This window comes from Protopterus annectens, chromosome 2.part0 (assembly GCF_019279795.1).
Source record: "Protopterus annectens isolate FY-2018-M chromosome 2.part0, PAN1.0, whole genome shotgun sequence".
Taxonomy (NCBI): domain Eukaryota; kingdom Metazoa; phylum Chordata; order Ceratodontiformes; family Protopteridae; genus Protopterus; species Protopterus annectens.
Window position 1 is genome coordinate 1,396,989,319 of NC_056728.1, and position 25,882 is coordinate 1,397,015,200.

General features: G+C 38.3%; 1 protein-coding gene across 3 annotated transcripts in view; it reads right to left on the reverse strand.

Moving 5' to 3' along the window:
* ETV1 (ETS variant transcription factor 1) overlaps positions 1-25,882 on the reverse strand; it is a 392,872-nt gene that overhangs the window by 293,194 nt on the left and 73,796 nt on the right. For all 3 annotated transcript variants that reach the window (XM_044061623.1, XM_044061621.1, XM_044061622.1), the window contains one exon: positions 12,821-12,874. In XM_044061623.1, the coding sequence (XP_043917558.1) occupies positions 12,821-12,874 (54 nt within the window). The remainder of the gene's footprint in view (positions 1-12,820; positions 12,875-25,882) is intronic.

Sequence of the window (25,882 nt, forward strand, 5' to 3'; positions counted from 1 at the left end):
CTTGTCCTTATCATGTTTCTGTAAGAATTATATTGTGCACATGGAGTAAAATGCAAAGAGAATCAGTGTGCTTCCTCCTACAAATAAATAAAAACTGCTTAAAACATCAACAGATGTCTTGCCTTTTGAGACCGTTTGCAATACACTACAAGGATGAAGAAGCTAAAACAAAACAACAGACTTTAATATGAGGTTTAGTTATAAGTTAATGTATAAATTCCCCATCTCATGCTTGAAGGACTTTAAACATCATTCCAGGTTACCTTGCATATATATGACTGGCAGGAAAAACAGAGGTATAAGGTTAAAATCTTCTGGCAGGTAATATTCTGAAAATCTGAGTTTGATGCCCATGGTCACCAACTGCATACTATGTGACTGAGCATGCCCCTTAACCAATACTGCTAGGTTATTCCTTAAAAAAGGTTAACCAAAAAAAAAAAGGCTATTTAATGCTGCCATCTGCAAACCTACCGGTGCTACACCAGGCCAGAATCAGTGCATTGTAGGATGCACTGCTCATTAACGCCAATACAGTGACTGCTGCAAAGCCTAAAAAGCTATGATGCTGATGTCACATAAAGCAGCATATGTTTAAATGCAATGCAGACAGACATCAGTAGAACAGATATGTCTATTAATAGGGAAACCAGATATGTTAAAGTAAAATTTACTCCTGCTTTCAGAAGAGGCACCACATGAAGCAAAAAAATGGCAGGTTGGCATAATGGTTAAGGTGTTTGCCTTGCAGACACATAGTACAGGGTTTGATTCTCCTATGGGATAATTGGTTAGGCTTAAAATGGCCCACAAGGGCATTAAGTCTAGCACTAATCTATGAACCTATGCTCATTAATCTGCCTGAAGTAAATGCAAAAGAAGCCACTAGGAGCATTCATACTTAAGGAAAATGAAAAGTCCTATACAACAAGATTATTTTCAGTAAAGGCATTCAGTTGCCACTAAAATCTGTGACACCTGCATTAGGCAATAATTGATGTACAGCTTAGATATGACTATTCCTGATTAGGCTATCTTCTCATTTAATCCTAATAGGATTCATGTAGCTCTGCAACTGAAATTCACACACAGAGATTCAAAGAACTGAAGAACGGACCAATAAACTAAAAAAGTAAATGGCCAGCATATTTAAGTAATTAGCCTGAGAGGAGCTGCATTTAGATTTGGGATGGCAAGTGTCATAAATGGATAAGGAGGATTATTCACAGACGTTCAATAGTTACAGGCTAGTTCATCCCACATTCACAATACTAAGTAAGATTTTGTCTAGCAAGATATATTGGAACAGGCAAATCTTAAAATTGCTCTTTCGTTTTGTAACAGCATTACTAAATTGCAAATGAAAGGACTTACAGCCTTTCTACTGTATTTTTAAGCCTGCCCCACCATTGGCAAGCAGTGCTTAAACTTACATACATGTGAAATAACCTGGGCTGTAACCAAACATACAATGTAAGCCACAAGGTAGGCACAGATTTGTCGATGCAGTATCATTTTGACCCATATTCTTTAAGCATGTAAATAAAACAACGAGGAAAACATGAATCAGCGAAGAAGCACAATGTGGCTAAAGTAATTCCAGTTTTTAGATGGTTCTGGTATGATTATTTTAGCATGTGTGCGGCATCTTTATTGTATGACAAGGATACAAGCCGCAGGGTTTTTGTATCAAAATTATGAGAACCACATACAGTCCTAATTACTTTGCTCTTAAGAAAGCAGTTCTGAACTTGGGGTGTCACTATTCAGATCCCCCAGAAAATTATTAACTCATTTTTCACTTAAACTACAGTGGGAAACATTAGTGCAAACCTAGACTAGACAGAAAAGTAAGACAAATAAAACCATCACTGCAATTAAGGTGTGGTAAAATTAGAGTATTAAATGCTGAACATACATTGCCACAGAATGTATGTATGTATTTATTTATTTACTATTCGTTATCCCTGTAGGTGGGCTGATCCTAAGACTGTTATCAAGTGTGCTCTGAAAACAGAGATTAAAGACACACAATTAAGCAAATTCATACAATCAAATTTAAACATGACAGACAATACAGCTACAAAGTAGTACAGCATTAATCACAGTAGAACAAAAGTGCACAAGTACAAAGTGGTGCTGCATATAACACAATTTACAAAGGCAGAAATAAAACAAAATCTGGGGGTGTAGTGCACTCGCTCATATATTTTGATGACTGGATTATTATCTGAGCAGAGTCCATTTTAGGTGGACATCCAGAGAGAAAATTTCAAGTGCAATATATATATATATATATATATATATATATATATATATATATATATAGCATAAGGGAAGATAAAAGTAAACATAACATATTCTTCTTCATGACTGTCTCCATTAAAAAATGCTGAAATATTTGTTTATATTTATTTACTGGAGTTGTGCACTGATCTCAATGTAACATTGGCAGGCACAGGTGAATACATACATAGTGTGTTTAACCTCGCTCCTGTGGTACTGGTCATAGCTACAAAAGGTCAGTGGAGTAGCCTCCTTATCTGGCTAGCAAATAATTAATAAAATATATAAATAGATTATGTTCAGGTGTATGTATATATATATATATATATATATATGTGTGTGTGTGTGTGTGTGTGTATATATATGCATGTATGTGTGTGTGTGTGATGTCAGTGTCTGAACAAGTGCAACTGCAAAAATTGTGGCTTGGCTATTTCTAGAAGAAGTTTGCTCAGCTAGTTGCTAATTTATACTCTATAAACTCATGCAAAATCAACTTAAATTAAGATAATAAAAAAACTGCACTGAGTAAGCTGAAAGCATTACAAGTCTTCTTATGATACTATCAAAATGTGCAGTATATTATTTAATGTATGATGCTCCAAAGCTCAATTCATTTGTATGATAAAATGATAGGATGCTGTTGCTGTACAATTTAAGATATTGCTAAAAATGCAAGAAGTTATACCACATACCAAATAACAAGTAAACAGCTATCATCCAAGTCACAATAATTGTTTATAACTAGAAAAAAATCACATGTATTTTTACGATACTAAAGAATAGTATAAAAAGATTTTCCCAGCTCCAACAGTGGTATGTTCACAACGTACTGTTATAGCAAGTTGTTTGTAAATTGTAAATGCTTGCTTGTTTTGCAGTACAATTGACCAAAGATGTATGAAAGTTTTTTTCTTTTCACAAATTATTGCTCTCTAACTAGTTCAGCAGGATTTTTTATATGCATTTTAAATAAAGTGCAAGGATTGTGGTCAGAGCAAATGTGCACAAAATGAAGTAAGATAAAAGAATTGCAATGTTAATATAATGAGGAGTGGCCATGTTCCTTACACCTATTGCTCAGGTAGGCTCTAGCTCTCCTGTGTCCCTGAGTGGGATTAAACTGGAAATGAACAATGAATGAATGAATGAATACAAACAGGCCCACTGGATGGCATGATATGAATGTTTTCTTCCATCCAAAGTCTTACTTCTGTTTACCTTCACTCACCTCTATAATGCCAGAAAAGGTATAAATACAACTATATCAGAAAATCTTGGAGATTTTATGCCTTCAGCAATATTAGAGGCAATGTGCTTAGATGGTCCTCTTGATTTTTATAGCCTAGTAGCATTTAACATTTCAAATGTGTGAAAAATTACTGAGAAAAACAAAAAACATGACCTATACTGCAGAACAAGACCAAAGTAAATTTAAAAAAAATGAATCCATGAAGAATGATAACTCAAATTAAATCTCAGTTGAAAAGGACAAAACTCTTTTTATGTTATTCAATTGTTAACTGGTCTAGTGCAACATTTGTGGTGGCACCAAGTTACCGATTTCATGATAACTCCACATTAAAGGCAGCCCAAAAGATCCCATTTGCTTCCTCCTAATTTTTTCTCTGAAGATTTACTAGCTGTCTACATTACGTCATCAGCATCTTCATTGCAATTGAAAGTGATAGGAAAACAAAAGGGCATTGTCAAATAGGACCGTTTTCAATAATTAATCTAATGCCCCTTTCATCTATAAGCCTTCAACCAGGCATCCCCCAATTCAACTGATAGTTCAAGATGTGGAACCTTTTTGTGCCATTGTAGCTTATATATGACCACAAATACTGAATCATGCAGCTATTAAGAAGACAGTACTCATTTTCTTAAAATGAATAATGTTAACAGGGAAGGATAAAAGATGAAGCTTTTAGGATTACTAACCATGCATTGTAGAATAAGTCATATCACAACTGCTGAGTATACTTTTTGTATGCATTCATTATAATCATAAATTATTTATTTCCATTTATTAACAGTGATAGCATGGGCTAAAGTCCTCTTTCAGTAGATGCCCGGGGAAAAATGATCTAGTATCACAAGAATAAAAAGAAATAGCAAATATGCATGTACAGAAAATATTACAAAAGGACAAATATAGGAGCATTATCATGCAATAGTGTGCATACTTAGTTTTGTAGTTGAATATTAAGCATAACTACTTGAAAAAAATCAGTGAGAAACATTTATGAACATTTTGATTTCAGTGTATTATTTACATTCAGCAGTATGTCTGAAGTTAAGGAAAAAAGTATGACTGAAAAGTATAATTTGCTACTCAAGTATAACTAAAAGTTCAAATGAGTTCAGCAAATTGAGGTTAGTAGGAAAGAGATGATGTTGCAAAGATTCTTACCTTATTATCCATGTAATTATGTATTTGTACAAGACAGGTTCCATGAAATATTTAAATGAGTGGTTTTATTTATAAAGTATTATATTTAGATTGTTGTAATACACATTAGTTACAGAATGTTCCATAATGTAATCATTGATACAGATTAAAGGGAATATCCAGACTGAATGCTAGATTTAGAAGTTTGGATTTAGTTTTGGTCTGAAGATTTGTGTGATCTTGTAGGCTTATATCTTTGAATTACATTTATTAATACTGGAGCATTGTAGATCAGCATTTGATTTGGTTTATATAAAGTACTATGGAATAGTTTGAGTTGTAAGAATGTTGGGTATGTTGCAACTCTAGCCAGTCCATTTTCTGTAAAGCTAAACTGATGGATTCTGTTTATTACATCAGCAGTATTGGGGGGGGTGACTGCATGTTTGTTCCAAATTGTTTTCACTGGTCCTTTTAATGTTGTTGGGTGTTAAAAGATGGGTTTACTTCATAAAATTGCAAGCTCACATAATCAGATTTCAAAATAACGAACTACCATAATGTCAAAACTTGGAGGAATGAAACCTGTACTGCTCATGCCAAACAGAAGTAGGAGGTATTCTATGTAGGTCAAAAAGAGCTGACAAAAATAGCTGCTCCATGTAAACACTTCAGATAAAAAAATGCAAAGTTTCTTTTCAGAATGGAGATCATGGTACAGTCAGGATCGGTAAATTTCTCTTTTCTCCACTGTAGTGTGATATCACAGTTGCTATATATATTATTTGCAGGGGGTGTGGGGGGCACAGCAGAGCTAGCCCCCCTGCAAAACCATAGAAAACTTTACATTTTTATCTTATGTGAAGTATTTAAATGGAGCAGCTGCTTTTGTTAGTGCTCCACGATCTCCATAGAACACCTTTTACTGGTGTTTGGCATGCACAGTATGGGTTTCATTCTTCCAAGGTTTGATATTATGGTATTTTGTTGTTATGCATATTCAATGTTGTTGTCTTGCTAATTTGAAATTCAATTATGTGAGTTTGTGATTTTATAAAGTAGATCATAATAGACATATAACAGGCTTAGAAGTAGTACTTTATGAAAGCTGCTAATAGGGATGAGTGTGTCAGACAAGACTTTAATTTATAAAGCATTACATTTTTAGTTAGTTTTCTTTACTATGTAGCTAATATGCTGCTCAAAACATCTATTCTAACTAGTGGTGTCTCCCTACAGTTTAATTTGTGGACTATTTCATATAAATTTTGTGAGTGGATGTTAAAATCTGTATTGGATTTAAGGACTGTTTTTGGCAGAGAACTAACTTAGTTTTGTGACACTTAAAAGTAACTTTGATTTAGGTAACCATTTTCAAGTGTGTAAAAAGACTGCTATTTAATACATATTTCTAATAATTGGTTTGTAATTGAAGCTGAACATATGACTATTGAATTGTTAACGTACAGCATGAATGTAGTCCATAATACTTTATATAAACCAAATGACATTGATAAATGCATCAGGAAACAATGGTCTAGGTTTGACCTTTGAGAGACCCCTTACAGTGAGAGGCTGACAGAAAGACTTGGTATCATGTCATCTTGTGCACTGTGATCAACAAATGAGTTGACGTTTAACCAGTTAATGAAATTTCTGACTTACACCCAGTTTAAGCAGTCTAGTCTTTATTTTTTTCCTGGTTAGGGGTCGCCACAGCAGAACTCCCGTCCACTAATGATTGGCAGTGGATTTTTACGGTGCTGAGTTGCTAGCCCGATGCCCAACCTTCAAAGAAGGCACGCCCATTCACGCTCACACGTACTTGCATGTCTTTAGCATTACTTGACTGCGGGGAGGACATGCAGACTCCACACAGGAGGCGCTCCAGTCGAGAATCGAATGGGACAACCTCTTGCTGTGAGGCGACAACGCTAACCACTGCACCATTGCAGCATCAGTTTAAGCAGTCTAGAGAGGACTATATTATATCAGACTGTGCTAGAGGCTTTGGATAAGTCAAGGAATAAGGTAGAAACTTGTGAAACCAGATTTCATTGCTGATTTACTAAATCCTAGCTACCTTTCTATAAAGTAAGCAACTTTGTTTCTTGCTTTTCGTCTTTTTAATAATCTCTTTCATTCCTACCTGCAACTTATTTCATGAACAAACTTTCTTCTCCTACTCACTGTATACCTATTATTTCACTCATCAGAAATACATTTTTTCTTTTTCTTTAAATGTTGTAAATACCATAAGTTTGCTTTATTGCATCACAATATTTTACTGTATTAAATGTTGTAAATACTGTAAATTTGCTTTATTGGATTACAGTATTTTTATTTTATATAGACTTTAAATAGGCTTTGCATATTAATTTCATCATGTTAAAGCCTTCAAACTATTGTGGGGCTTTTATACCCAGGCAGCCACTGAAAATGGGTCTCGCTTTGTCTAGTTGGACTACCCCAGTTAATAAACAGAGTAAATAAATGTATTTAGAAAAGCAAGTAAAGCAGTTTTTGTAGTATGACCAGGATGAAATGTGTGTTAAGTTGAAGAAATTAAGTTATTTTGTATTAAATGTCCAAAATATTTGTTTATGTATTTTCTAGACTATTTTTAGAATTTTGGAATTCTAGAATTTTATTTTGTTAATAAAGGTATCAGTTATAGCAAGCACAAGGATTCCCACTGTATGTTCAAAAAGCATAAATGAAATCCTTGGAAAATTAAGAATTTAAGTGTGATTTCAGGCAAAACATATTCTAGCTCTGAAACTGCTGTATTCCAAAAGAGTATTTCTTAACCATTGTGGCATAGTGGGGGTGTAGGGCTACAACTCTCCACATTGCGAATACGCAGGTCTTGTCCATGCAAAAGGAAGGCTTTGGAAGTGTAACAGCAAGTTTTGCACATTGCTGTAATGTTCCAAGGCTTGAAGTTAATTTTTCAGAGTTTCAGAATTTACATTAAAGTACCTCAAAATTCTGATAAGGTACCAAGCATGCACATGTAAGCAAAACAGAGCTTTGTGGAACAAACCATAGCCTTGAATCTTAATCAATACAACCTAGTAACAGCAGACACCTTTGGACTTCTTCTCACTCATTGCTTGACATAGTTTTCATCCCCCAGTATTCTGACACCAATCCCTGCTTCTGTTAGTCAAAACCAAAGTTAGGTAGTCCTCATTCCCCTTCGGTTCTTTAAAACTCCTTAAATAAATAAATAACTATCATAAAAACAAATTCTTCCTCCAAGTAAACACTCAGAGTAAAAACAAAATATTGCTGTCAATAAATAAAACAATAAAACAGAAGGACAGCTATTAGGGGAAAAAATATGAAGATAGTGGACACATCCCCTGCAAGGAGACATCTCCAAAGAACTAAGGTGATGGTGAGCAGCTTGCAGATATTATATATCTTACATGCAGACACTCTGGCAGAAGGAGGTATACTTAGCCAAGAGTTCCTAGCCAAAAGTGAGATGAACAGACAACATGAGTGGAGGGTTCTTACAAATGCTACTATGAAGGATGGTCCTGGAATAGGACATCCAATTAAATCCAGCTTGTGAAGCTGGAAACAAGTATGTAGGAAGGACTTATGCAGTCACAGAAAAAAGTAATCACAGTGCTCATGTTCCTAAAAGGCACATGAAACAGTGACATCTGTACTGGAATGCTACTTCAGTTCCTCACAAGAAATTCCCATTCTTCTCATAACAAAATAGAATAAAGTTAGTCAACCACTTGGAAAGACGTTCTTTGGAAACCTTGCCTTAAGCAAAGGAAATGAAGAGCTCTGCGGCTTTACACAACAGTTTTGTCCTCGCAATATAATACTGGACCTGTTTTGCACATATGTAATACATAAAATCATTATCTTTGATTTGCATAACAATAAAAAGACGTAGGAAGATGACTAGCTTGATTAAAGTGTTAGAATGTAATATGTTTAGGATAAAATTAAGATTAGTTCTCACAGATACAGTCTTTGGAGGCAAATATACAAAGTATAGGCCAAAACAGTTAGCACTTCTGAAGTTTTCCAGCAGAATTAATAGCAACTTAGAAATCAGACTTCCTAGGAAGATATTTTAATCAGCTGAGCTTCTTTGTCTGGGGGCTTGGGTAGAAACATAAATTCAATTATTATAATGTTTAAGTCTGAAGTGCAGAGTTGAAAGTGAAGCAGAGAGTAAAGATGGGCAGTGTCTCTCAGCAAGGTTTTAAAATATTTTCTTAAAACAAGGAACAGTATTCTTCTTCATCACAAAAGTCAGAAATGAAGGAGAAATCAGTTTAAATATCAAATTTAGGGAGGGAGGGAAGGTTGACATGATGGATAAGGACTTTACTTCACAGATACAAGGTACAGAGTTTAATTCTGATGAGTTGGGGTGGTGTAATGACTAAGCTGTTTACCTCACAGTCACAAGGTACAGAGTTTGATTCTCACCTTTGAAAGGGACTTTGGTTAGGCTTAAAATGGCCTGCAAAGGCAGCTAGCCTACTACTTACCTATGAATGTATAAATTATTGAGACCAATGTCAAAAAGAAATGAGAAGTAATATAGTATGAAAGCAGTATTACAGTACGATGAAAAAATTGTCCTGCCTCCTAGCTAGTGGTTGTCAATTTTATTACAACAACCTTTGTGAGAAGAGGGCTATTTAACTACATTAAGGATACTGATTACATCTGATGAAGATCGAGAAGGCTGACATATTTAGTCAGGTTGGTGTTGGGGGATGAGACTCCCTCAAAAGATAGATCAGAAGCCTCTGAGTAATTCTGTTTTCATAAAGAAGCCTTTGTGTAGGATATTACAAATGAAAGCTTTGCTTGGTGAGTCCTAACTGTGACAGTATCAAGCACTGTGATTCCTGTCTGGTATGAAATAATAGGTAGGAGGTGTGAGTTAATGAGGAAAATGTATAAAGAAGTCAATGTAGCCAAGGGCTGAGACAGGAGTCTCTCAATGGGAACTTCTACATCTTATTTGGAGAAAAAAAAAGTCTGAAACATTGTAATTGTCAAGAAGTCAAATAGGCCAGTGAATGTAGGATCCTGTTTGAGGAACAAATGAGGTGCCATTAAAAAAAACATACCGTTTTTAAAGGGAGACAAAATTCCCTGTTGAAAGGGAAGCACCGTGGGCAGTTTCGGTCTGGCAAAGGAGCATGGCCTCCAAGTAGAGAGTTTAATGTCTGTTTTTTTTTTCTGTTTGCTGATTTACCAGAAAACTGCCATACTGTCTTAACTAATTCATGCTATGCACCTTGAGAAAATTATGATTAGGTTCATTCAAGCTGAACATGCCAAATTTAATAAACTACTGCACATATTTGTTTCCAAAAGACATCGAAGTCCATAAAGGCATTGCAAAAGAAAACTGACTTTCTATGTCATTCTGGAGGCAACCATGGCAACAGCAGCCAGGGAAAGGACTTTAATGACCAAAACACCTTAAAAACCAGAAAGTGAAATGTATATTCAGAAACATGTGAAGCTTGACTGAATGGAAGATCTTGCAGATCCAAAGTTCAAATTAATTTGCATTTGAAAAGTAAAGATGTACTGAAGAGTAAATAATGGATGATTTTGCCTTAGAATGGAAAAGGTCAGACAGCTAACATCCAAGATGGGTTATAAGTTCCCAGTCTTCTTGATAAGAAAAGGAAAATGGATGCAAATATTTGTCTCTCTCATCACATGACATGCGTTGGATATCTCTTGTTGGTGGAGGCACAGGGTGTCTATATGCACTTCAATACAACAGCCTGATTGCAGGAACATTGCATGGCTGGAGAATAGAACTGCAAGGAATAAACCTGTGTGATTATCTTATTATCCCACTCAGACTTCCTAAGGGTGATCCATTAACCCTTGTTTGAAAGGTTAACCATTGTTTGAAAAGGGAAATGGACAGCACAGATTGACCAAATCCACATGAAAGGTTGAATTCCGCCACTAATCTGGAGTTGACATGAATGACAGTAATGATTTCTACTGTGGCATTGTTGTTACTGATACACTGGGGTCTACTGGCCTTATTATGGTTGCTTATGTTATCGTTGTTGGATTTAGCATAACAAGGACACCGCTGACTTTTTTTTCCTTTGGAACACCTAAAATATTAAGGAAAATTATATCTACCATCAGAAAGAACTTGGCTTTTGTTTTTCATCTCCTCAAGCTTAGCACCTTCCTCAGGATTAAGGAGAAGGGGGTCCTGGGGTATGAGTAAATGTTAGCTTAACTTCCTCAGTGAATGGGTTGGGTCACAGACGGTGATAAAAGAAATCTCACATTGGATGCCGGAAGGTTGGAAGGCTGTGAGTTCTGGACCCATGGTAGGTACCGTTTATTTTTTCTAGTACTGATACTGTGGTGCACCAAAAGGAGGGATTTTGCACTGCTGAATATACTGTTCTTCAGTAGACATGTTAAACCATGGCACCATCTACCTGAGTCAGTACAGCTCTAATTAATGAAGAAAAGATCGCTGTACTTCAAAACTGATCATTTGCACTTAAGATCATATGTTTCTTTTCTGTTTTTGGTCTTGTACTCCTGGGCTGAACCTGAGATTAGTCCAGATGGATCAATGTTCTACCCAGTTAACAAATAAAACTATAAAAAATATATTTACTGAAAATAGTCTCCATTTAATGGTCCACAAGCCAATTGTGGCATCCATTTTTGTGTAGGCCATATAGTGCAGGTCAACATCACAGAGTATGTAACAGAAGATGATCTTAGGTTTCATTCCTTCAGCTAGACAATTGACCTTAAAGCACATGGTGGTTTCCCATTTACACAAAAAGAGAGAGAGAGAGACAGACAGACAGAAATGGAAAGACATCCAGACAAGAAGAGCTTACAGACAGTAGCTTGGGTACTGCAACTTGAGATAGGAGTTGCTTATGTTGACACTGTTTGCTTCACATTGGAGCCAAAGTGTAATATTTGCAAGTTAGTGAGCTGTGGATGGCCTAAGGTCTCCATTTTTCAAAGATAAAGGAAAATACATGTTTCTTGGTCTCTCAGTGACTGCTCTTTTTCCATAGTGCAATGCAACTGGGATGATAAAAGTAAAGGAGTGTGAAGGGGGTGAAGACCCTAATGTGAGGTACTGGAGCGGGCTTGATTCTCTGCATAAAATGATTTTTCTATGTCACAGTTGTTCATAAAGTAACAATCTAGAGTACATCCATTATGAAAATATGCACACTCAAGCTGTCATTTATAGAGTGCTATGACAAGGTCATGTTATGTAGGCTCTGGTAGGCTAAGGAGGTATTGTGGACTCAGATGGGGATAGAAATTGAAAAACAAAAGATAATTAGTGCTCTGCTAGAAAGCATATCCATGTGTAATTCTTCTGAAATTAAATCCTCATCATTTGTTATATTCAGATTCCATGAAATTTATAATTTAAGGGTGTAATACAGTATTAAGTTTATGTATACAGTAAATTATGTCTGGGCAATAAAAAAAATACCTGCTTATTACAATATGCTGCTGAAAAACACTACTGTATCCTGAAAAAGCAAAGATATGATTCCAGCTGAAAAGACACAAACATATCAGTGTGTATTGCTTTCTTTGCTAGGTTATTAAAGTCAAAGTCACTGGACATAAAAAAACTCATGATTGAACAGATGTGCTGTAGGTTTTTACTCCTGACTACACTATTCAGTGCAGCTTTTCTAAAACTTTGAATTCCAAAATCCTGAGACAACACAGAAAATCTTGCAGCTCTGTCACATAAGAAATTGTTTTTGAGAGATACTGATGTTTTTAAGTTAATTATTCCTACCCCTACACCACAGCATTATATACAGACTCTTCTAGTTTAAGGCAGCAGTAACTAATAGTCAAATGTTTCCCCAGTAACATGTATGTAAGAGTAACAGTTCTGCGGTCCTTTCCTGTGATCCAATCAGATAATTCTAAGCAAAGAATAAAAACAAGCAAACTGCTAGGCTTGAGGAAACCTTGTGCTGTTTAGTCCACTAATAATGGAGACTGTCAAAAGAGACAAACATGCAGCTGTAGTCTAAGAATTAACTGTGAGGGTTAGGGAGCTTTTAACAAACACAACAAGAGACAATTCATACTCACAGTTTTCAGCCTGATAGTCTGGCACAAACTGTTCATCATTGTCAGGCACCTGAGCTGAGAAAAGACAAATAGAGAAGGATTACATAGAGTACAAAAGGCATATAAACTAAGCTGCTGCTGTCATATTCTCTCCCAGTGTTGAAACAGAGAACATCATGATACACCATGGCACAAATGAGATGTAGCCATGTCCCATCACTTCCTCATTGTCTCCTGAGAGTCTATCACAACATTGTCATATGACAGGCTATGACTCAAATAAAAATCTGCCATGCAGGCTACAAATAAATATTTTTATAGGACGTTATTGTATTAACACTTTGATGCATTTTTTTCTCCCATTTGGCTGGTGTGCTAAAGAATGTAGGACTTAAACCCAAGAATGTAAACTGGGCCAGTTGTTTGTTTGTTTATTTTTTTATTTACTAACATCTGTTGACTCGGATAATTGACTGGTTACTAATTTAATTCATTTCAGCCACAGCCCAGGATAAAACATAACAAGTAAGAGAAAAGTATACATAATAATAATAAAGATATATACTTAAACACAATATAACATAATACAAATTGATACAGAAATAAATGGTGGCATTGGTGAATTAATTTGTACAATAACAAATAGAAGAAATAATAGTTTACAATAAATTGAATGGATTATATATGCAATATGTAGTGCAGTATACACACACACACGTACACATATAATATATATATAAATATATATATATATATATATATATATATATATATATATATATATCATACACACATGCACAAGTGGTATTTCAGTTTAACCTTTTTAGAAGTTAATAGTATGCTTTTTTAACCCTATTTTTTAATGTATGCTATTAATTGTCTTGAACACTGTTTTCTAATCAAAGAAAACTGAAACACATCTGTAAGTGAATCTAACCAGGGAAATGTAATACATGGCTCCCTATGAACATATTTTTCAGAAGCATGTTTTTCAGCACATTGTTACTAATATGACTGAAGTTGTGGAATATCTGAGACAGGATAATGTTTAGTAGTGCATAACACGAAATGCTACAACTACTGATATCGGGACGTACAACTGTACGGCCACAGCTTCACACATCATCTTTTCCAGTGCAGATTAGACAAAGCTTAGAAAAAAAGAATGAAATAAATATGTGGTTCTAAACCCACAAAAGGAATAAATGAAAGAAAAATGCATAACACTGACACTGTAAAAGAAAAATTATTGGTGCAGAGGAAAGGTACACAGAAGATGAAGGAAAGAGATGGGAAGTTGCATGACTTACAGGTTTACAATATTTTTATAAGTGAATTGTTACTGTCATATTTGGTGGGTCTGTCTCACAGCTTGTCATAAACAGCAGACTCAGCTCCTGATAGGTCTCCAATATATACATACCTACGCCCGGCATTCCTTCATTTTCATTATCTTTTTCATCCACTCTATGCAAATCAGGCATAACTGTCTCTCACCTCATTCAACTTTTGTTCACCCTTCCCCCAATTAGTGCTGCCCTCAAACATGTTCTTCCCTTCACTTTCTCTCTTTCCTAGTCTGCATCATTCTTTGTTTGTATGATGGTGACTTTTCAATTATTTATTTAATTATTTCCTTTTACTTTATCTGGACTGAGGATTTCTGACTCGATGCACTTCTATATGCAGTTATGTTCAGAAAGTTGTATTTCTAGTTATCCATTTTATTCTGGTGTTTACAATTGCATTTCTGCATCCATACTTTAGCTTGCCTTGGATTATTTAGGTAGTTTAATACATGCATGTTCACCTGCTTTTTCCTGTGCGTTTCTCTCCTTATTGTCTTTGTTATAATACCATAATACAAGAGTCACAGCAGGCAGCTGGCAGCAGGCATGTTGATTACTGGTGCATATCAGTACCAGAATAATGTCTGTTCTCATTTATCCTGTATGAAACTTGCAGAGATGTTTCACATTTCAGTGATTTTCCAGTTTACATGAAAATCAAAAGAAAAAGGAGCAAATATATAAAAACAAAACAAAAATAACCCCATAAACATCCATAATAGAATAGACTTACTGGTACAGGAAAGTGTGGAAAATGTCCATCCATCCACCTTTCTATGCATCCAAGCATCCATCCATCCATTTTTAAACTGCTTAGACTGGTGAGGATTGCAATGGCAGCAAATTGAGCTGCGTAGACCAGACTTGCCTGACACTAACAGCAGTCTCCAGCTTCATCTGTTGAATGACATGGTATTCTCAAGCTAGATGAGATAGAATGAATCCAGCATTACCTGAATTTGCTCCCAAGGACTCCTCTATCCGGTATGTCCTGAGTTTAACCCAAAGCCTTCTTACAGTTGAGCCATGTCTGATACACCATGTGACAATGTGTGGTATTGCCAGCTATGCCAGGAGAAGTAGGACAGTGGATGTGTAACATATGCCAGCATAGCTAGCTGGAATTTCATAAAGAATTATATGTTATTTGAATATCAAACTGATTTTTACAGATGCTTGTATTAAAAATCTATTCGTAAAGTTGCTTGTGTAAAAAATGCATCAACAGTGTGCCCTGCTGGACAGAAATATAAATGTACATGCATTATTGTAACTGTTTAAATGTATGTATTTTAACAGAGGATACTGGAAGAAAAGAGGTTAATCTCAAACTTTGAAGCATAGCAAGAAATTAATTTATTTGGCCTAGGCCATAAAGATGTTATCTTACAGTTCTCAATGCAGCCAGAGACAAAAAGTCTGTACTAGGATAATTTCTGCATTGTGATTGGGGTGAACTAATTGCTACTCTGGAAGGGTAGAGGTTTGAAATTGTTTTATGACTTACAGGAGTTACAGCAGCTATTGGCAAGGCTCCTTGTATGTGTATTATTGACACATAGGTGCTAAATCCTGGCAGTTTCTAGCAATGTGGTGGTGGTGGGGGGGGGGGTTACATGGGAACCAGAAGTTAGATGACCAGATGTATGAGATGTCATTTTGTAATTCATCATTAAATAATGTTTAATACTAGGTGAGACTGAAGTCTCAGGGCAGTCAGTTTCTTGGAACCTGATACAGAAGTATCTCTCACTCACTTCATCTTGCCTTGCTCTAGTAAGTGACCAGGGGATAGTAATTATTTAGATGAGTCAGGAAAATACAGTGAGATGACTTAAGTACTGTTTTTCTCTGTGTGAATCTATCTGTGTTATTTTAATATTTCCTTTGATTGAAACTCTGGTGTTTATTGAAAATAGATATTCCATATTTTCATGTTCTTTTATTATTTATTATTAAATATATTAAAACTTTTAATTGCGGCTGGCTCTTTAGAGAATATGTTAACCTTTCAGAGTACTTATATCCATTTGGTGGCTCTGTGGTCACTCCTGAAAGCATCACTGCATTGGTTCAACACTACCATTTGTATTAATATTAATTTCACTCAGTATAATTGGGTATCATTGTAAGAGTCTTAGAGTAGCTGGCTTTGGAGTGTCTGGTGGCAGTAACTTCCTTGTAGCCTGGGCAGAATGGGGCATAGCTAGTAAATCTGTTGTAGCCTTTCCCAGGGTGTGTGTGTGTGTGTGTTTGAAAATCAAAATTCAAAGTGTGTGTGTCAGCTGCTTAGAGCAGGGGAAAGAATCACTGGTTTCACAGTGAGACTGGTAGAGAACTTGGCTTGGACACTCATCTGAGGTCTCAAGTCTACAGCTGTGCCAGCGGGCAGTCTCACTGGGAACCTGGAGATAGAGAAATCCAGACCCAGACTGAGTGTATTCCCTATGTGATCTTAAGGGAAATTGTGCTTGCTGCAGAGAGCTGCATCTGGAAATATTGGGTGTATCCCTTTTTGTTCCAAGTGAACGTCCATCTCCAGTAACAGTTGTCAGGATTCAGGCTCCTTGTTTACTGGCCCAGAGTGGGGATGTCACATGCCTCTTATTCAAGGTGCTGTAGGAGTAACCTTACTAGATGCCCAAATTATATCAATAGCTCTGCTTAGTCCTGAGAAGCAGTGGTTCTACTCCAAGACTTTCCCAGATTGAGAAGCCCCTCACTCTGTCATGGGAAATGAGACCAGTGACCCTATGAAAGAATCTAATTTCTGCCAGATGTAATCTGTAATCTGTGATCGCGTCCTTTCAGTCTCTACCAATATTTCTTGACCAAATGTTAAGATAGGGATATTTATTGATGGGCAGACTGAAATCTTCCTCCACCTAGAACTCAGATCCCACTTTAATATCACCGTCCATTATAACACTTGTCATACTGGCAAAGCTGTATCATTTTCTGTTTTGTCTCCTGATGCTCTTTACCCAGAGATACCTAACCTCCACTACTACAGGTATCTGCTCTTCCCACACACAGGTAGAAAAAATCCACTATTTTTCAGGAAAGCTGAGACTTACAGTTTAGATATACTGATTTAACCACTTCATGCAGCAGTGAACATCTGCAATACATGCTGTAGCATTGAATCAGTCAAGACCAAGAGAACATCATCATCTGCAGACAACATAAATGCAAACCTTAGATGCACCTTGAGATACTCCCCATGAAACTCATGAACAGGATAAGAGATGAGGTATACCCTTGTTGGTGTCCTACAGCAGCCCTGAATATTATCAGTCTAAGACTGACATTCTGAGCAAAACTCTTGCTCCAACAGTACAGGGAATGACTGTCATGCAACCATTTCCACTGCCCTGGATCCCCATACCTTTGTATCATCTCCCATGAAACATTTCAGGATAATGTTATATACCATCTTCAGGCCTACAGAACATATGTAGACAGTAATGAGAAACTCTAATGGCCACTATAAAATTCATGCTAGGGTAAATAGTCAATTCTCTGTCCCATGGCAAAGACAAAATCTGAATTATTTTTCCTGAACCAGATACGCAGCTCTCAGACAGAATCTTCATTCTAGCAGCTTAGCAAAAAGCTTCCTCAGGCAGGCTGAAAAGTGTGTTTGTTCCCTGTATAATTGGATTACTTTTCGCATTTATAAAAATAGGTACCACCACTCTGCTATCCAGGCAGCATTAACAAAAATCTTCCAACAACATCCAGTCTTTTGAGCATTTCCTGCTGGATCCCATTCACTCCTAGAGCTCTGCCATCATAGAGCAGTTCCATCATCACACTGACGTGAACTGTAGAAATGGGCTCACTCTCATCAGTTGTTTCTGGCACTGCCTCTTCAGACAAGGGCATGCCTACTAGATTCAGAAACTCTTTCAAGTGTTCCTTCTACCTCCCAATAACTTCCACAAATAAGGTCAACATTTCTTCATCCTTGCTGAAAGCAGCATGTGCAATATACATTAAATACTATAGTTTACAAAATAAAGTTAAATGTTGGTAGTTTTAAAAAATACATGGGGACTCCAAAGACTGTACCACCTTTGTAGCCTTTTTTTCGTTCTGTCACAGAGACGAGTATAGAAAAGCAGATTAAAACAAAATATATGGATGTAAAGGCATTATTTTTTCAGAGTTTTTAAATCAAGACCAATTGGAACAGATGTTTGTATATTCACCCATTTCCCAGGGAATTGCTTTTCAAAGTCTGTGGAAGAATGTGTACTAATTCTTAAAAAATTAATGTTTTTTTAAACAATTAAAAAGACCAAAATACTTTTTTTCCTTATAAATGAATGCAATTAACCTGTCTATACTATTCCATTAATATAGATGCACGGATCTACTTCTAAAGGTCAAAGTTTTAAAACTTTGAACTTCAAACTGCCAGGACCAGATGATTGAAGTTTTGAAACTTTGAAACAAAATACAAAACAAATAAAAAATAAAAACAACCCCCACATCCCCTGCTAAATAAATATACCAACTCCGAGATTGTACTACAGTGAGGAAAACAGTGCATATCCCGTTCCACGCTATACAGTCTCCATTCAAAATGTTCGAAGTTTCAAAACTTTTAGTTATGTACTCACCATAACTTCAGATGTTTGGGATCCATCTCGCCTACATTCTGACTGATGAAGTCTCTTATTGGCTGAGCTTACTATATCCCAGGATGCACCACTACCAATCCCCCAGATCTAGTTTGTCCGCATACATGCACACCTGCTTATATAACATCGACAGATGATACAAGATAAAAATAGTAGAACTCAAACCGCTCCATCTCTTCTGATCTCCAAGGCAGGGGAAGGAGGGATGGATCCCAACCATCTGAAGTTATGGTGAGTACATAACTAAAAGATGTTATGTGATCCTATCCCTAGCACCTGAATCCTGGGTGGCTCACTGGAAAACACTCCTGAGTACCGTGGAACCAAATGATGCTTTAGATGCCACATCCAATTTATAGTGGGAAATGAAAGTGTGCGGGTTGGACCAAGTCAAATCTCAAAAATAGCGAGCTTGGAATGAACGCAATAGAGGTAGCCATAGCTCTGGTAGAGTGAGCTTTGATAGATGTTGTAAGTTGCTTATTTGAAGAGGAATAAGCCTGAGTTATGCAATCTCTAATCCATTTGGAAATAGTAGCTTTAGTGATGGTTTTACCCAATTTATTATCTGAAAAGGACACAAACAATTGGTCTGTTTTTCGAATTTGTTGAGTCCTGTCTAGATAGTAGCAATTGCCTGTGAACATCCAATTTATGCAAGGTGTATTCCGCTTCATTTGAAAATTTTGGAAAGAAAACTGGTAGCTCTAGAGATTGTTGGAGACAGAGACTAGAACAAACTTTTGGAACAAAAGATGGATTAGGCCTAAGTGATACTCTATCCTTGTGAAAATCAGAGGTTTGATAGATAGGGCTTGAAGTTCTGTAACTCTTCTTGCAGAGGTAATTGCAACTAAGAAGGCAGTTTTCCAAGACAGATATTTCAACTCACATGTAGCAGCCAGTTCAAAAGGGGAAGATGTTAAGGCGAAGTACCAAATCAAGATCCGGATGAAAACTGGGGTCTTAAAAGCACAGCACCTTTCATGAAAGTTTTACATAATCTGCTGCTCATCAACGGTGGGTCTATGGATAAATTTGGAGATAGCTGCTAGTTGGACTTTAATAGTAGAGACTGAAGATCCTTGATTAAACAAGGATGTTAAAATTTCAAGTCCTCTGGTATCGGGCAGTAATAGGGTCTAAGCCTCTGAGTTGAGCCCAGATAGCAAACCTCTTCCACTTACTGAGATACAATTTCTTAGTGGTGGGTTAAGATAAAATGTGAATAACTTCGGGTCTAAGGTGTGATTTCTGACTAAGGTCGGAAGTGGAGGAGCCAAGTTAATTTTCAAGTGTGAGTGGACTGGTGCTGTCGTCCCGACTGATGAATCAGCAGGTCGGAGTTAGATCCAAACACCAAGGACCGTCCAGAGCATATTTCTTTAGGTAGGGGAACCATACCTGACGAGGCCCAATTAAAATCATTGTGGACCCCAATTGGGAAGCTTGGATGACTTTGGGGAGGAGTGGAACCGGAGGAAAAGCATCAAGTAGTCCTGTTGGCCAAGGTTGGACTAGAGCATCCGCGCTGCCTCCCCCGACGCTGGAGTCAAGGAAAAGAACCTTTTGCACTTTGTGTTTTGTGGTGTTGCAAACAGGTCGCAGCACGCAGCAGGGTCCCCATCTTTTGAAAACCTGAGCTGCTACTGTTCAGGACCTTTCGTGGCTCAGGAGAGAGAATCGTCCTGCGTAACCTGTCTGCCAATCTATTGGATTTTCCTGGAATGTGGGGCTACTGCCCATTCCCACACCCTCATGGCCTCTCTGCAAAGGCCTCCTTGTTTGTTTAGATACCAGACCACCGACATGTTGTCTGTGTGGATAGCGATAATGCCTTGAGGGAGAAACTTGTGGAGGCTTGTAGGGACAGAAGTACAGCCCTCATTTCCAATACATTGATATGGAGAAAAGTAGATCCCGAAGCCAAGAACCCTGAACTAACCTGCCCAGACAATGCCCCCACCCTGGGAGGCATCGTGGCCACCGGAGGTATAACAAAGGTCTTCCCTGATTCAGATTGGATGGCTGAAGCCACCAGCGGAGATCCCTTTTTGCGTTTCTGTAATCAGTATGAGATGATTGAGGGGAGATCCTGAAAAGACCATTGTGTCGATAACAGCCACTGAAGAATCCTCATGTGCAATCTTGCCAGCGGAACTAGGAGAACCGTGGCAGACATTGAACCTAAAAGTTGCAGGACCAACCTGGCTGGGGCTTTGGATCTTGAAAGCTCGACTTGACCTTGTAATGTTTGAATCCTTTCGGTAGGAAGGAAGATGCATCAATTTTGAGTCTATCTCTGCTCCTATGAATCTTATGCGCTGAGAGGGCAGCAAGACAGACTTTGACCAATTGAATGTAATTCCCAGGAAGCACCCAGGAGATGGTGGCTTGTAGGTTGTCTAGTAGTAGATGCCTGGTGGTGGCAGTCAGGAGCCAGTCGTCCAGATAGGGAAACACCTCAGGTGAGCAGTCACTACTGCCAAACACTTGGTGAACACCCTGGGGCTGTGGTGAGACCAAAGGGCAGTGCACAAAATTGGAAATGACTGTCTCCCAGGCTGAAGCTGATGTATCGGTATGTGATAATAGGCGCCCTGAGATCTATGGAGCACATCCAAACATCCTTCTCCAACAATGGGAGAATGGATTGTAAAGTGACCATTCGGAATTTGGACTTCATGACGGACTGGTTTAGTTTGCTGAGATCCAATATGGGTCTCAGGTCCCCTGTCTTTGGCACTAAAGAACCTTGAGTAATTTCCGGATCCGATCTGGTCTGATGACTCCTTTTTAGCAGCTTTGAAGCTTCTGCGGCTGCAATTTCTTTGACTGGGTGGTGGGTCCGGGATTTTTTGGACGGTGGGGTGAGTGTGTGAAGGGAATGGTGTAACCTCGCACCCATCTGTCCTGAGTAATAGACTCCCAGGCTTTCGGCACCCGACTGGAGCACAGCCGGGCAATCCCTCATGAAGTGTGGGAGGCTGAAGAGCCACGAAAGGACTCACGGTCTCCAGTGTTGCGGGCTCTCTGCCTCTGGGGACGGCATCTCCCAGAACCCTCTGCCTCTGGCAGGGGAATCTTCCTGCTGTTGAGGAAAGAACTTGTGATTTGGAACCACATCTTCCCTCCTCTTTAGCCTTGGGATAAGGCCGAAGGGAGTGGAATAACGCTCCCACGGCAGATAAAGTTTTTCCCTCTTGCTCACAGCGGTAAGAGTGTCTTTACCTTGGGTCCAAACAAACAGGACCCATCAAAGGGAGAAAGGAAGACTTGAAGGCCTCCCAGGCTTGGAGCCACGCCTGTGCCGCATATGAAATGAGCATCATGGACGAGTTAGAAATCGAGGTAAGGATAGCCAACTGAGAGCTAACCGACTGGGCTAGCTGCTCAGGTAGGTTACCTGAGAGGGAGTCTGACAGCTCCTTGATCAGATCCCTCTGTAGTCTGGTGAAATGTGCCAAATAATTCAGGGACCTTAGAGTAAAGGCCGCTGAAGTCAGGGGCGCTCCCTGCATCGTCCATGCTCCTAGACTCCTTATTAGGAGGATGGACGGACGCTGAAGCCCTCTGCCACGTCCTGCTGTGTAGCAGATGCCACCACCATGGCATCTACAGCCACGCTTGGCCAAGAACTCCTTCTCGGGTGGGGCAGACAAAAATTTGTTAGGCGAGAAGGCACTGGTTCCACAGTATCTGGACAAACCAAATCCAGGAGCGGAGACACCCAGGAGGCGGACGGCTGAGCCCCAAAGGCCTTGAGAAGCACTGACTCATCAGCGGAGGGTTTGGAAATCCAGCCTTAAGGATCTCTAGAATGTCTGCAAATGAGACATCATCCGAGGACGACTTTGGGGACCCTCCATCATCAAGATCAGTGTCCGATGTAAGAGACTCGGGGAGTCCACATGCTTCCTCTTGCACAATCTCTTCCTTGGGGCTCCTCCAAGACAACTCAAGAACCCTCAGGAGGAGGGGAACCCCAGTGGGGTAACCACAGGCCCACTGCCTAGAGACAGGGAACTGCCAAAGACCCAGTCTCCATGCCCAGGGAAGGTGGAGATGGCAAGAAGACTTGGCCAAGGCACTCCTCATAGCTCTGAAAGCCGGACCCCAGAATCCTGGGAGGATAGCAGACGGAAGTCCCTGAGTCTAGCACCGAGAGGGAGGCTCGGAACCGACAGCATTGGTCAAATGTCACCCCGGTCCAGCTCTACTGGCTCCATCAGCACCTCGGAGGAGGAATGGCAATGGAAACCAAAAACAAATTTTGAAAGACTGGGGACTGGAACAGTCTTTGGAGCACCCTGTCTATGTCCGAATCTGACATCCTTGATGACCTGGAAGAGACCGAACGGGTCCGAGTAGGTCTCTCTCGCCCTCCCTCGGCCCGTGGTCCGTGGAGCCAAGGGAGAAGCCTGCCTATCTTTGGCGGGGGTCGGGTCCACTGACTGATCGGAGCGACTTTTCTTTTTTAGCAGGAGAAGGAGAGGATGCTAAAGCTTCTTCAAAAGAGGGTTTGATAAGGCCTTTCAAAATAAGTTTATTTTAAACAATATACACAGAGAGAAATCCTGAAGGCCTAGGAGCCTGTGACATTATGGCAATCCAAACACAAGAAACACACTGACTAACACTATAGAATTTTCCTTGCTCTCTCTTCTTCTTCTTTACTTTTCTGTCCTTACCTCTAGTCTGTCAAAACACAGTCACTACACAATATTTTACCAAGGAAAATACTCATTCAAGCACAAAACCACTAGATAGCTGTTAAAACAGCTTTTGTATTTAAAAGAAAATCCTGACAGAAAGTTAGTGAAAAATTGGTAGTGGTGCATCCTGGGATATAACCCATCAGTCAGAATGTTAACATCTTCAATCTTATGGTCTCGGTCGTTTGAAGTTCGAAGTTTTGAAACTTCTAGCTTCTGAAGGGGATTCAGAGGGACACATTTTTTTCTATTGAAATGTTAAAATTATGATCAGTTTCAGAAAACGTTTTAAGAAAAATTATTGTAAAGAATTAGGGCTATACAGATGGAGTATTCCTTTTGTTCTTTTTTTATACTGGAAAAAACTCAGCCATGATCTAACATTAGTTGCATTCAAATAACACTAGTATGGATAAAATGAAGTTAATTCCTTAAGGAATAACTAAGTGGTTAGATGTTTGCAATATTGTTGTGAAATCCCAAGTGAGCATTTGTACACTATGACTACTTTGCATCACGATGCTGTATGTTTTAATGTTTAGGAATGTGATATCTTCCAAAACTATCTCATGATACTACCTGGTTATATTTTATACTAATATAGATGATGTTGAGAAGAGTTCAAAAAGTTCTTATGTCATGCAGCATGCATTGTTCTACAAGGTCTTCTGATACTGGATCGTAATGGCAGAAAATGCATTGCACAATGAAAAGAGGGAAGAATGACTAAGACTTCTTGCCTAGGTGATATTTTTGTTTGAACACCATGTACAGAGTTCAACCCCATGGAATTATTTGGCTTAACTCTAAGACACAAAGTTGATGGCCAAGTTCCTCCAAGACTGATCTTAACAGCAGTAGATCTCTGTATGAGCAGGGATGGCCTGCCATTATGGTGAAACTGAAATGGAGTGGGTTATTTCCTGACTGCTATGTCATACAAGGTGAGAACCATAACTGTGACTCTACAGTAAGTGGAAGATCAATGTAGAGCTTACAGTAACTTGTCATCAAGACCATAGTGTACTTCTCATGAAATATTATATCCATAATTAGTCATACATAAGCCTAACACTGATTTACAGACTGACTGATGTTTTCTGAACCTTCAACAACTTACCTTCTTAAGGAGACTCTAGAAGGCCTAAGCACTCCTAGTGTAAACCAGAGCTAAATGACTGTAGCTATTCAAGAAAATGAGGCTAGAAAATTATGAATGATGAGACAGTCTGTCTTCCTAATAAAGTGTGGGAGCAATCTCATTGTGAGAAAAATAAACTTAAGGGGTTTTAAACTTCACCATTAATGAAAGCTATGGGGTGGTGGGAGTTGGGATTACCCCCCTTCAAAAACATTTGTTTTACTTTGTGGCCGGTGTGACTGCATACAAGCTTACATTAGTGTTATTAATTATGTTATGATGAGGTATGTATTTGAGAGCAGGTAATAGTTTTGGATAATTATGGTAAAGGAGTTGTGTTGAAGTTAATATGGACTCAAGGTTTTATAGAAAGTGTAATGGATACAATACACTGAAGACGCTTTCTTTAAGTGCAGTTGATTTACAGTGAAAAGTCAGTCAAGTCCATTTTCAGTTTAGAAAGAAAGCAAGCAGATTTTACATGGTTTCCTATCAGTAACCCGACACACATGCAGTCATGTATACTAATACCCAAAACCATTCCACGAAAGTCAGAGTATCGAACACCAGTCTACCTGAAACAAACATTGAACCCCAAAAATCCCTTCCTCTCTGGACCCAGGAACAAGCATTACCATGGATCCAGAAGGGGTGTCAACTTTGGATTCTTTGAAGTGTATAGAGCTTTATCTGCTCCATGTACAACTAGTTACAATAAGAAAAGAAAGTGTAATAGTCCAAAGTGGTTTACTGGCTTTGAAAGATGGTAAAACACTTAGCAAGAGATGTCAAACAGACAGCAGCATCTCTCTCAAATTCTTTGCTTAAGAATTCTGGACATATCTTAAAATAATAGACAAAGGATCAAAATAGGAAATAGTTTTAAAATATTGCTAAAATTCATTTAAAAGGTTAATACAAAAACATGATTTGCATCAACAGGCAATTTATAAACACTAAGAAGTATAAAACTCTAATGTCTCACATTATTTAACTGTAATTTTTAGTGATTCAGTGGTGGTGCTGCGGTAGCGTTGTCACCTCACAGTAAGACGCTGTCCAGTTTGATTCTCAGCTAGAGCGTCTTCTGCGTGGAGACATGCGTGAATGGGCGTACCTTTGTTGAAGGTTGTGCATCAGGGCTGGTATCTCGGCATGTAAAAATCAACTACCAATCATTAGTGGACCAGAGTTCTGCTGTGGCGACCCCTAACCGGGAAAAGCCGAAA